Source organism: Gouania willdenowi, chromosome 13, assembly GCF_900634775.1.
Source record: "Gouania willdenowi chromosome 13, fGouWil2.1, whole genome shotgun sequence".
Classification (NCBI taxonomy): domain Eukaryota; kingdom Metazoa; phylum Chordata; class Actinopteri; order Blenniiformes; family Gobiesocidae; genus Gouania; species Gouania willdenowi.
In genome coordinates this window covers 38,645,249-38,659,562 of record NC_041056.1, presented here as the reverse complement: position 1 = coordinate 38,659,562, position 14,314 = coordinate 38,645,249, and the positions used below count along the sequence as shown (strand labels likewise).

General features: G+C 36.9%; 1 protein-coding gene across 3 annotated transcripts in view; it reads left to right on the top strand.

Moving 5' to 3' along the window:
• Nucleotides 1–8,926, top strand: part of clcn2c (chloride channel 2c) — a 203,909-nt gene extending 194,983 nt beyond the window's left edge. For all 3 annotated transcript variants that reach the window (XM_028464291.1, XM_028464289.1, XM_028464292.1), the window contains 2 exons: nucleotides 3,857–3,943; nucleotides 7,192–8,926. In XM_028464291.1, coding sequence (XP_028320092.1) covers nucleotides 3,857–3,943; nucleotides 7,192–7,386 — 282 coding nt within the window. In that variant the 3' untranslated portion in view covers nucleotides 7,387–8,926. The remainder of the gene's footprint in view (nucleotides 1–3,856; nucleotides 3,944–7,191) is intronic.
• The last annotated feature ends 5,388 nt before the right edge of the window (nucleotides 8,927–14,314 follow it).

Below are 14,314 nucleotides of genomic sequence, written 5' to 3'. Positions count from 1 at the left end.
GTTAGACTTATCTGCACATACAACATTGAATTAAATATGATTAGTTTGCATCAGATCGTTTAATGCTCTTAAATTATGATTTAACGTAATCAGAAACAAATCTATTGTATTAAAGGGATCCTCCATTGTTTTTACAAATGTGGCCTAAAACTTTTGAAATGTACTTTGTAGAAGATCTATGCCTAACAAAACGCATTATTGTGCACCGTATTTGTTTTATTAACTTTTAAAAATGGGACTACTTTACAGTTTCTGTCACACGGCCCCACTGCCTGTAAACATCCCATTGTTTCCTATTGGAGTGAAACATTCAGCCTGGTTTTTAGATCATTTCGCAGCTTTTTCAGTCAAAATGAGAATTTTTGATGCTTTTGTTTGCTCTAAATAATCAGGAAAACCAAAACTTTTTGTCTACTGAAAGAGAATAAAAACAGTTGTGACCAGTTGTAATCATGAACTGTTGAAGACTCACAAACCCCGAGGATGGACGTTCATATGTGTGGGAGTTCTTCAACTGTCAGTTATTTACTCACTAACCTCAGCAATCAGAGCCTCAGCCATGCACTGTTTAAGGGAGAATAAAGGTCCCTTAGGAGAGCTCTTCATCTCTGCTTCATTGTCTACTACGAAACCGCAGAGTTAGAGCTGTCTGCCCTGCAGTCATAGATTATTTTTGGGGTCACAACAGTTTTCATTCTTTTTGGTAAACAAGAGGTTTACGTCCACATCTTTCACTTTTCCTGATTATTTAAAGCAGGGGTGTCAAACTCATTTTAGTTCAGAGGTCACATAGAACCCAGTTTGATCACAAGATGGCCACAGATTTTAGCAGGAAAAATAGCAATTTCAACATTAATGTGCCCTAGTTTATACTTCCAGGTACAAATTACATATAAAGTGTATTATACTGACAATATCCAAGCATTAAGTGGCCTTAAACTTAAATTAACTTACATTTCTTAGTATTATGAGCATTTTTTATTTAATTTATTGGAATAATATGAGAAAATTTGAAAGATTGAGAAAATGTAGTTTTCTTCCATCAATTTGAGATGAAAAAATGATTGCCATCATGTCATGTGTAAATTTGTATCCATGTGTATTTTGAGGTGCTGAGATATCTATTTTACACACTGATGCATGTTTTTTCTGTCATTTATGCTTTCTCCTGCAGGCTGAATTAGATGCTCAAAAGGACCAGATTTGGCCCCTGGACCTTGAGTTTGACACGTGATTTAGAGCAACCAGAAGCAGCACAAGTTGTCATTTTGACTGAAAAAGCTGCTAAATGATCTAAAAAGGAGACTAAATGTTTCACTCAAACAGAAAACAATGGGATGTTTACCGTGTGACATCATCAATCACGTGATTTCAAGATGGCGGAACACAGGCTCTAAAACTGTAAAGTTGTCCCATTTTTAAAAGTTCATAAAATGAATATCGTGCAAAATAATGCAATTTGTTAAGCATAGATCTACTAGAAAGTACATTTCGAAGATTTTAAGCCACATTTGTAAAAACAGCGCAGGATCCCTTTAAGAGAAGGTATTAACTGACTTCAAAGTCAGACGCACAGAGCTTGTAAATAACATTTTGAATTACAAATGATTCCTATACCTCGCAGATCAAACTCAGGTCTAAAATATTGAACCTGCAGCTGACTTTATTTATGAGACGCCAGTTGGAGATTAAAATGTCTTTCTATAATTCAAAGCATTTACCGCAATGCTGACACAAAATCAACATCAAGTGATTTCATCATATTTGATGACACTTTGGCAAGTTTTGCTTGTATAAACCTTTCTGTAGTGCTCACTTTACAACTAATATGTGAACAGAATCATTAAAGGGGTTTGCTGGAGCTGATATGTAAGTTGTTTGCCATTTCATTATTTTGTTTAACCTTTATTTAGCATGGACACAGTAACATTGATGCTCTGACATTTAACCATGCACAGCTCCATTATACACTACATTAAGTGATTATAGCAAAATGATCATTTACAATTTACCTTTCCACGTGAGGCTTTTAAAGGCTGAGGATTTAAGAAAAAATAGTAAGAGACAAAGATTCTTTAACGCAATAAAAAAATGTAATATTAAAGACAAAGGAAATTACAAAAAAAGATAGTGTTTGATGGTTCAGTATTGTTGCTCCTTCAGCCATGACAAAGCTGCAGTATGTATTTTTTTTTTTGGCTTCATTTGATCAAAAATCTATATTAACCTTTGACCATATTGTAATTCAGAGTGTTCTGAGAGGACTCTGGACCTCTGCTCCATTTCTTAGCTCTGTATAAGAGCTTTAGAAATCCAGGAGCATGGCGCTAATTTTCAGTCAATCAGAGATCTTTTTACAAACAGAGCCCAGTGAGCTGTCTTACTATTAGCTGCCCAACTGAAGTCAATGCACATTCATGTCCTCTGTAGTGAAATACAATGGCGGAATTTCCAGCAGAATAACTCCCCATCATGGCAACAGTCCCAAACATACTCGGTTGGAATAAATCATGTGTAAACCTAAGAGATGCATATCCAAAGTGGAGAGAACATGCACAATTAATTTTCAGTCTTTTTTTTTTTGTGTTTTTTTTTTTGCAGACTTTAATGTTTTTATTGATATTAAGCTGTTGAAAGTTTTCTGTTCCACTTTTTGATCATATAAAGCACATTGAGTTGCCTTGTGTATGAAATGCACTATAAAAATACATTTGCCTTGCCTTGAGGACATTAACTAGAGAGTGATATGCACATTGATGTCAGAGTCTCTAAAGCTCTGTTTACACGACGATGTTTTGCTTTTGTTTCCAAAACGTTCCGCATTCACACGGGAATGTTTTCAAAACAATCTCTGTTTACAGGCGACCTCGGGAAACATGAAAAAATGTGATTACTCAACGGCAACAGAATACGACCCAAATTCGAATCAAGCCGATCTCTCTTTAAGCCGAACCCCGCACAGTTGCGGACATCCTCATTGACTCCGCGCGGTCCTCCGTGAGTCCGTTTCGCCCGACTATGTTTGGGAATTTAGACTGTTGTTTCATAGCCTGGCGATAAGCCACGCCCATTTCTTTACTTTTTGTAAGAACGTGGGTATGGTATATGTGGCCAGCTCACTTCTTCGGCTCGAAAGAAATCAGAGCCGTACAGGAACAACGTCATATCTCCTGCGCCAAGCAGTGTCAAAACAAACATGGCGCCCACCACCGAGAAGATGTTCGGAGCTGCGCTCTGATCTGTTTTAAAACACCTCGATATATTGTTGAAACCTCAACAAGATGAGGTTTTAAAAACGTAACTCTGTACCGTACTACACGCCATAACTTGTCACGCTATTGTCGTCATGTCCGCTCTTCGTTTGATTGGTTACTCTGTGCGTGTTTGTCCCGCCCCCAGAACTCAAATGCCTGGTGAGCGTTTCCAGGCTAATTGCTTGTATCAAACATTGAATAATCCTAGGAGAGTAGGATGATTCCAGGCTATTTGTTTCACCACGTTGGTCTTCCTTTTTTCTCTTGCTTTGCCGTGTAACTTGGGAACTTTTCCTGCCAAAACACCTGCCATTGCACTTTCACTATTGTTCGGATGTGAACACGTATTAACTTTAGTCGAGCCCAAAACAGCTCCTTTCAGAACACTTTGAATTACAATGTTGAAAGGTTATCATGGATTTTTGACCAAATGACGCTCAAAATTCTGCAGCTTTAAAGTGACCATCCAGCGACGTACATGCACAGGCTTGTGATATACATAATAAATAAATAAAAAATGTTTCTGGTTTGGTCTTCTTTTTGCTTGTGTTTACTGTATCATAAACTACTGACAAATCCAACCTGTATATGCTTTGCCACAGACACACACCATCTTCTCTCTTCTGGGCCTCGACCACGCATACGTCACCAGCATCGGACGCCTCATCGGGGTGGTTTCCCTCAAAGAGGTAGGAGCCTTTGAAAATTTTGTGGCTTTTTTTAAACATTTTATTTTAAAGTATCAAGGCACTTTTTTCTCTGTCCTCTATTTTCACTTTGTAGTTAAGACTTTGAGGTGTTTATTGCATTTCAGGCTCCAACTAAATTTAGTCGATATTCCAACAGCCTGCTGGTGTGTGAAAAGTCGTGACTGTCGTCATTCGCACAGGCTTTCATAACTGTAAAATCCCTGTCTATATGAACAGGAGCACTGTCGCCATGCTCTGCAAATACACACACACACACACACACACACACACCATCTCAGTCATTAGTGACTGTTATGTGCTGTGACAGACAAAAGCCTTTTTAATATTGCTGTCCCCGTCTATTGTTTCCTTGTCTGTATTCCAATCCCCCTCCCCCCGCTTTTTATGAATTGTCCAGGAAGTGGCGAGCCGATTGTTGCCGTATGCCACGCTCTTTGATTGTCCCTGACATTTGGTTTTTTTGTTCTGCGCTCAACTAGTTGATGAAGCTCAGGGTCTCACAGTCTGTCTGTCACAGAGTGGTTGACATATCACAGCATTGAATAGAAGAATCACAGGAAGCACCATTTCAGTAGCGCACTATGCTAAAATGATTCTGTCACAGATGTGGAGAGGCTAAATCCTTCAGTCAGTCAGAAGGTTGGCCTGGCCAAGTGGAAAATATAATAATAGTCTTCATTAGAGCAGCAGAATGAAAGTGGATGAAAGACACAAGTTTACCATTCATGTACAGTGGTGGACAGTAGCAAAGTACATTTGCTTAAGTACTGTACTTGAGTCATTATGTTTAGAATATGTCAGTGTTAGAAATTAGCGAGGGCCACAGGCTATTTGGACCTCAATTTAGCCAAGAATGCCCCCAAAAACCTTGTTCCAAGGGCCAAAATTGCGACCAAGTTTTAGTCAACCTCTTATTATTCTCCGCTAGGCCTGGGTGATCAAATGTTAATGATTTACAGTATATCGCGATAGAGATGTAATCAATATCAATAGAAAATGTGTGATAGATTGTTCAATAATTTCACTGAACTCCGTTAGAAAAAACCCGGAAACAACCCCCGACCCAAAACCACCATGCATTCTGGGGGATGTAGGCAGAGGAACAGCTTGAGCCGCTCCAAAGTGCTGTATACAGTAGAAGTTTCATGATGACCCGAGCAAACACTGCAGTCAGTGCTCGCTTGTTTGGAAACGGACCAACGTGTAACGTGTACTGACATATTACTGTTTGTCAGTGTTGGAAATTAGCGAGGGCCACGGGTCATTTGGACCTCAATTTAGCCAAGAATGTCCCCAAAAACCTTGTACCATGGGCCAAAGTTGCCCCTATATTTTTGGTCATCAACTTATTATCCTCCTTTTGTGGAGCGCTGTTCACGGGAGCTCTGGGGTGCGTGCACCCGCTCTCTCCGCTCACACACACAGACAGCTCTGCTCGTCACAGCCTACCTGAAGCAGCTGTGCAGCAAGATATCACAGACCAGACCCCCACTCAACAAAGTGAACCAGTCGGAGTTCCTCTGCTAGATCCACCCAAAGTTCTCACAAACACGTTGACAGAGATGAACCTGCCAGCAAAGATTATGAACTGCAAAGTCGACTAAAGCGTGCTAACCTAACCCATCGACACACAAGACGGGGCTAAGAGCTAATGCTAATGACTTCATAAAAGGAAATGACCAAGTAAAAAGTACACGCCTTACTGTCATCAAACCACCAATTTACTAATGGTCAGATACAGTAACACTTTAAACATGTCACACGTCGTGTAAAAAATAAATGTTAGCATAAAAGGTAATATATTAATTTGTCCCAACTTCTAATTTTTTTTAAATTATATTTCACGTGTTCACAAGACAAAGCTGGTCTCATGGTTATTACACCTAAATATCCTGTTAGTAATGCTCTCAGTAATTACACTTTAAACTGAATTTATATATGAATATATAAATAATAATTTCTTTTAATTTCTTTAGAAACTGTTGGTTTATTAAAACTTCTATTATACTTCTTTTTACATTGCTGTTTTTAAGGTGTTGTTTTGTGTAATATTTACAGGCTGTTAAGAGTTAAAAAAAAAAAAAACATAGTTTCCCTACATCTGTCTCCGTTCTGTAATAGCTACCGTACTTACAAACTTCTCTCTAAAAAAGAAAGGAGTTCCTTTTCATATATTTGCATTGGCAAAAGCTTCTGTGCATCTTAATTTATAAACATATCCAGAATGGCCAAAATGTCCCCTTTGTATTTTCCTAATTTCATATCCTGGTATCTGTATTTACGTACTTTCACTCCATTACGTAGAAAACATCCAAACGCATTAGGATGTGAGACTGCATGGTTTTGGTGCTGTGAGCTGTTTCTGTCTGCTCTGTGTGGGTGGAACAGACGGAGAACTTTGTAACATTAAACAGCAGCAAAAGTCTGGGTCAATCTGACCATCAAATTACAATGCTTTTTCTGTACATTTCCACCACTTTTCTTACATAATGTTGCAAATTTTGACCCATTATTGTCACTTTTAACCTCTTTTCACCATATTTAATGCTCATAAAACTAATTTTTCCTACTATTGTTCTAATATTGAGACTTTGAACGAAATGAAATTAAAGAATGAAACTTGTAAACTGTCCTTAAAGTATTGACAAATAATTACACCCTCCAACACACATTTGTACTAAATTACCAGTTAATAGAGGAGGATTGAGTTCACAATATAACATAAACCAGGGGTTCCCAACCTTGGGGTCAGAGTCCCATTTGCAGTTGCGAGACACTGGGAGGGGGTCGCCAGATGCTTTCAAGAGACTAAGAATTTATTTTTAACAATTTGAGGCCTTTTTTGCTTATTTTTTACCATAATACACCAAACTTTCCATATTTTAACCTATTTTCATCACATAATTTTGCTCTTTTTAATGCATTTTTCCTACATTACTCCCGTTTCTGCCACTTCTATCTTGATTGTAAGGAATTGATGGTTAACTTGGTAATTTTAGTTAACACTTTCAAAATGCAATGTTAACTCTTCTTCCTCACGGTTGTGTTGAGATGCTTCCGCCACGATGTAAGAAAACAAAAAAAACAAGTTTGATATGAAACGTAAGAACAAGGTTGAGTTTGTTTATGAAAAACCATAAATTTAGGATTTAAAGGACGTTAAATATCAGTCATTGATCACTAGATCTCTCCTTCTAGCCTTTCAGACCAACTTTCTTTGCTTTCAGCTTCGTAAAGCCATCGAGGGCTCGGTGACGGTGAAAGGCGTGAAGGTGCGCCCCCCTCTGGCCAGTTTCCGGGACAGCGGCACCAGTAGCAGCGAGACGGAGGCCACGGAGCTCCACAAACTGTGGGATCGACACAAAAGCATTTCGCTGCCCCAGGATCACATGCCCTCTGAGTCGGACGAGAAGTCCCAGTGAGGCAGCGTGGGAGCAGAGCAGGTGGAGGAAGACATCGGCACTTTTAATCTCCCAAAGCCACAAATGTGCACAAATCCTCAGGGCTTAGGATCAATATTTAATTGTGGAAAGAGAAGTAACAGCAGGCTTTCCTCCTCCTCCAATCTCATCCACTCCTGTTTCACGGAGTGCCCACGGTGATGCCTTCAGGAGCCTTGCACTGATTCAGACACTCCAGAGAGGTGAGGGGGTGGGGTGGGGGTTGGAGGCACCTCTTTCTCCACCTTTGGGAACCTTCATTAAACAGATGTGGGCTGCAGGTTGAATGTTAACATGTTAATGACAGACATCAGTGAACTGGGGTGAGTTTTTTAAAGGGATTTTGATTTTTTTAATGATTTTTTGTATTTTTTTAGCTGACTGCTGAATTAATGTAAGCTTTAAGATTAAAAATCAAGTTTAAACTCTGTCTTCCTCTTAAATAATTCAGCATTGATGACAAGGAAGAGCAGTGGAATGTTTGTGTAAGAAAATGACGTGTTTTTCTAAATGTTTACCTAAACTCTGGACACTGACTAACACTCCAAATGTGCTGACAGCTGTTTGCATGTTCTCTCTCCTGTTTAGGGGCCAAATATGGAGCATTTGGCTCTCAAGTGGGCCACAGATTTTATGCGCGTAATTTCAACATTGTGTCCTAGTTTGCACTTCTACGTACATTAAATACACAATATGTAAGAAACTGACAATATTCTAGCAATAGGTGACAGATATCAGTCCCAACGGGATCTTCAATTTTAAATTTCCAAGATTTTTTGACCATTTTCTATTTAATTAAGGGAAATATTACGTAATAATTTGAGGAAAATTAAAGGCTTTTGTAAGAATTTATGTTTTTTTCAACAGTTTAACACTAAAAGTGGCTGCAATCATGCGATATGAGCACCAGGAGTGTTGAGTTTCATGTACACAGTAGCTGGGGTTCCATTACCCTTGGAAATGGACAAATTCTAAATAGCACAGTAACAAGTGGTGATGGAAACACCTGAATTAAAAAACCCACTCAAATATTGCTAAAAGGATTTGACGCTTTCACGAGGAGGAATTTCAGATGTTTGGATATTGAAATGTGTCGCAAAAGCGTCATGGAAACCCTTTTTCTGCAAATACACGTCACAGAACGTGACATACCTGGTCACCTGACCACTTTTCTCAGAGAAAACATGGCACGATACGTGTAGACAGAAAAGAGAAGACCTTTCTACGTTCAAAGCGTAATTACACTTCTAAATATCACTTTTATTTAGCAAAAATCTGCAGTGGAAACTCAGCTACTGATTCATGTTTTCTCTGTAACGTTTACTTCCTCCTACGGGCCGAATTGGATCCTCCAAAGGGCCGGATTTTGCCCCCAGGCCATGAGTTTGACACATGTGGTCTGGTTGATTTCTGACCTTTTCATACAGCTTTACATTACTAAGAAGCAGGAACATTGCTCACGAGCATTGTGCACTCCAGTCACTTCTCTAAATATAGCTCCTATTAAGTGATGAAGACAAGGCTGGGGCGGATGGAGAGGGCAGGAAGCGAGTCAGGGAGGGAGGGAGGGAGGGAGGGAGGGAGCAAATGGATGTCTGAAACAATGAAGACATCATTACCTAAGCAGCTGCTCTGGGCACAAGCATCAATCTCCCTTTGAACGCAGCATTCAGATGTTTTTTATGTCTCGTATGTGTGACATAAGCCCATCAGCTGTAAACTCCATGATGTCACGGTCAGAATGAGACGCACTCAGATATTTCACTTTGTGTAGAATCAGCCCTATTGGAAAACACTGAAGAATTTGTCCAGTAAGATTAAGTTTCCCACTAAAGGAAATCCATCCAGAGCAACAGGAGCATTATTGTTTCATGGTATTGTTATGATATAAATGATGCTTCATAATTTACTTTCTCCTAAAGCTGCGCAGAACCATCATTTTCTAATAAAGACAAAGACTGTGTTATAAATGTCACACTAATGTACTATACACTACAAACTCAATGACTATATACTGTCTGCCATTTACTATAAGTATGATTAGGATGATGATTGTTCCCACTGAAGTATACTTCCAAGTTTCCCAACATGCATTTGGAACCTACAACGATAAAAACCTTGTTCACACTGAGGCTAAATATCTCTGAAAATATTTTAAGTGAGAAAGTAGAATATCAACATGTTTTCATTTGATCCATAAAACTCACTGGAAACACATTTCATTCCTACATTATGGAGATTTTCGGAGACCCTCCATTGTGCTACTGACAAAACTATAGTTTAACTTCAAAATAAGAGCCCTATTTACAAAAGTGTTTAAAAAAAAAACTATGGAAGACAGGAAGTGATGCTTTTATTTTGAAAAGAAGATGTTTGATTTTTAGCTTGACGCTGGTCCCTGGAACATTTTACATTCCACTCGCAATGCATCATGGGACAGTTGAGTATGACTAGTGTGCCCACCGTGCATACTTAAAAATGTCTGAGTATTTCTCATGTACTCAATCTTTCCATACTATCTTGTGAACACGCTACATACTAAATGTTGACGTCAAACTTAGAATGAATAGTACGTTAGTATGACATTTACAACACAGCTACAGTGTAGGCTTTATAGATCAATAAATCAAAGATCACTTACTCGGAAAAATGTAAACACTCTTATTGATATTGTCAAAAATGTTCATTGCACTGCATTGTGGGATGTGGAGTACTGTATACATCGTCAAACGAGGAGGACAGTGATTTATTGACTCCATTTTGTTCCAGTTTGTTCCTAGTGATTAAACCTCATTCAACCAGACATTTCATTCTGGAGGACATGTTTTTTTTCTTGTGTAAACCCCTAAATCTGCCGTTGTTCTGTCACAACTTTCATGTGTCGTTAAGTCACTGGTTAGAGTTTTTGTGGGCAAACACAACAGCAGCAAAAATGGATTTAGTTTTATTAGTTATTATTTTTAAGTCTTTTGACTAAAAGGCTATAAGTTGATTTTTAATGCTTATAACAGATTTTACTTGACTAAATCTGTCACAGTGATACAGGCTAAAATAGTTTAGAGATTATGCTTTTTTAAAATATTTTTTCACCATTTATCAACCTGATATGTGATATTAATGTTTGTAAACATACAGCAACAGATTTGATGTGATCAATGTGTTGGACCACATGATCACATGAGTTCTGATTGGATTTCATCCCATGTTTTTGTTTTTTTAATTTTATTTTGTTATTTTTGTTAAAAAACAAAAAACTATGACAAAATATTATAGTCAACAATATTATCACTGCTTTACATCCCACAATGCAAAGCGTGAAACTTTCCCAACAATGTCAATAAACTGAGTGTTTACAGTGGAGATCCAAACATCTTGGGCCTATACTATGAAGCTAGATAATATATCCTGGCTTCACTTAGCCAAACATTGTCTGTCAGACATAAGCGATATTACAAATCTAGATTACAACTCACTAAGTTAAGAGAGTGGATTACAGCCTGGCTACGTGCGCGCTCTAGTGACAGAGGTGGAGATTACAGCGTCAGACCAATCACATTCACAGAGGAACTGGAGAGCAACTTACATCACTATGAAGGAATCATTCTTTAAAAATATGAAGAATTTAAATCCATAATGCAGACAACACTGTTGCTGCAGTAAAAGCAGGAAGTAATTAATGCAGGAATTGATGAGTGTTCATACTTAAATTAGTGAGATTATAAATGGAGAATAAACAGACACTCTGATCAGTTTCACTTTCTCTTTTATCTTGTCAGTGGCTCTGATGCTGCGTTCATACAGATCAGCCTACATCATATTTATATTATTTTACAGGACTGAGACTCTTGGCATTACCCCAGAATAAATAAATGATAGATAAATTAATTCATTTATTTAATAATGTATTGGTCTAAAAGCGTTCAACACACGCATGTTTTATCAGCTAACTAATTTAAATCAGTTCATCAGATATAAATCTATATGTTTCTTATAGGATGTCATGGGTAAATGAAAGGATAAATATTCTCTCTCCTGTCAGAGTCACGTCAGATCCACTCAGAGACGTGTTCACAATGATCCTCCTTTTATTGAACATGTCGTTTTCTAAGAGAACTGATTGGTCAGAAGGCGGGACTTTAGTACTCGCTCAGATCTTAGCCGGAACAAAACCTGATTCCGACCAGGTTAGTCGTTCAGCCTAAGTTACCATGGTGATGTAGTTAGCCAGCTTCGTGGGACAGCACACACTGATTAAATCCTGGAAGTTAGCGTGATAACAGGTAATCCAGCTTTGTAGTACAGGCCCGTTCTGTTTGAGCGAATGATTTTGTATTCATTGATCGATGAGGCCTACACGATGTCTTCATCTGATAAAACAAACCCAGTAGCTTGAGTTCAGACTGAATCTGAATATACAAACCTGTTGGAAGCTACACTCCCATTTTTACCCCCATTTGATTGTAAAATGTGTCCATGGAGTAATAATAATAATTAAAAAAAAAACAGCAAACTGATAATAATACTGATTGAAAAATGCACTGAATGCCTGGAGACGAATAAACAGTTGTGCTACAGTTCTCATCAGTAGTAGAGAACGCAATGTTCTGTACTGTAATGGTTCATCAAACATCATTCTTAATTTGATTTAATTTTTAGTTGTTATTTCAACAAATGACCCACACACTTTGGTCTAAAAAACTCTGGAATTTTTACCAATTGTTCCATGATTATCCAATATTCACACTGTAAATTATTGATTGGATTATTTCTTTTTGAGATATGAACAATTTAGTGAGGAGGGTTTGTGTCGATTATCACACGTCCTTATTTTTCTTCTATTTTCAGCTTTTAATATTTCAGGAACTACATCACATAGGAAACTGAAATTTAGTATAGTAGTACAGCTCCACCTACTCTCTCAGAATATACAAAAACACCCCCAAACAGAGATAACTTGTTCATATTAAATATTGTGTTTTAGAAAATAAATCATTTTATGATGCAATATTTTTTCTAAAAGTTACTCGTGTAAAAACTAAAAATGAATAATTTTAAGACACAGAGGCAAGTTATCATTTTCAATAGCCACGAGTGGTTAAATAACCCAAAGTTTGGGTGCAAAAAGAAAAAAAAGTCTCATAAAGAAAAAATACTTTATATCCCAATAAAGAGTAACTTTTATATTATATTGTTTTCCTTACACATGCAGTTATGAGCCAATGAAAATAGTTTTTAAAAAAAGTTTTTTGTTTTTTTTTCAGATTTCATGAAACTGTCACCCAATAACTAATGCATAAACAGTATGTGACTAATCATTAGTGATGTGAACAGTCTATGTTTATAGCTCAAAGCTGATCCAACTACAGTGAACTGATGCATATGAAAAGTTATTTACTAAAGACCCAAACATGTTCCAGAGAATCTAGACACTAACACACACTAACTTTTTTCCAATTTTTATGAGCTAACATGTCCACCACATACTGTAGATGTATAGCAGATATTTTAGTATATTCTGAACGAGTAGGTGGAGCTGTGTTGTTATACCAAACTTCAGTGTTTTTGTGTTCCAGTTCCTGAGATATTAGAAGCTGAAAATCAATACACGGTATCCATTAGATACTAAACAACTAAAAATATACAGTGTGCTTATTGAATAATTGAATGTTGAAATGACATGTGATGACTTATACACATTCATTTTCATTTAATAAGAAAACAGTTGATTGGTACCAAAATGACTCCAAAACGTGTGTCGATTCATTCGACGCCAATTCAGGGATGAGTTTTGTGCAACTTGAAGACTGGATTAAGAGAAAATGCACTTGGAGCCCTGCACAGATTAGCACAGAATAGATGTATGTGGTGTAGAGGCAGTAGGTTTATAGACATATTGCAGAGAAGAGTGTGTTTGAAAATGATGCACAATTCCTGTAGTTGTTATACTGGAAACATTCCTGCATTTTAAAGTCCTTTGTTTTTTCATTTTTATGTTTTCTGACCATACTTTGTTTGTTTAAATGGGTTTTTTTTTTACTAATAAATAATAAATATAATAATCATAAATTTGCACTGAAATACTGACACACATAGAAAGGTTTGTCTTCTTCAGGGTTTGGGTCAAATTAGAATTATTATGTTTCACCTGAAAGCCAATTACAATTACTAAAGTGTTTAATTAAATTGTAATTGACAGTTTTTATAGAATTTTTAGACAAATCACAATTACAAAATCAATTGTCTGAACTCAATTACAATTCAACTACAATGACAACAGCAGCTTTTTTTTTCCAATTAAAATAATAATTAACCCCAACCCTGGTGGTCACGTACTTGTGTATTTATTTAGCACATTTAAAGAATACTTTATTATTATTATTATTATTATTATATAATAATTACCAACTTATTTTTTCAGAATTCTGAAAATAGAAACTTTTCATGTGAATTATTTATTGAAATGAAGCAGAAATTGTGAGTAATTTTAAATCACAGAACATAAATATTGCCATCTATGCAAAAATAATACACATCATCTCAACTTTACAATTATTCAAGTGGACTCTCATTGAATTTGTGACAAACTACACAATATTTGCAGGGATCGGCAGTTTTTCCATGATTGTATAACACGATGGAAGTTATTTTTACTCTAGAATTGTTGAAAGAAATGTTCCCCAAATTTAATAAATATAGTCACAACCTGTCACCTTTATTGTCAGTGCCTTATACTGTATACTTTATGTACTTTTACAACATTTATACATGGAAACACAAACATTGAATTTGTTAGATTCTCCACCTCTGTGATCCACTTCACATCAAACGTATTCATATTTGGCCCCTGATCTAATACAGTTGAGTGTGATGAAATAATCCTAACAAAAGTCCCGTCATATTTTTCTAAATG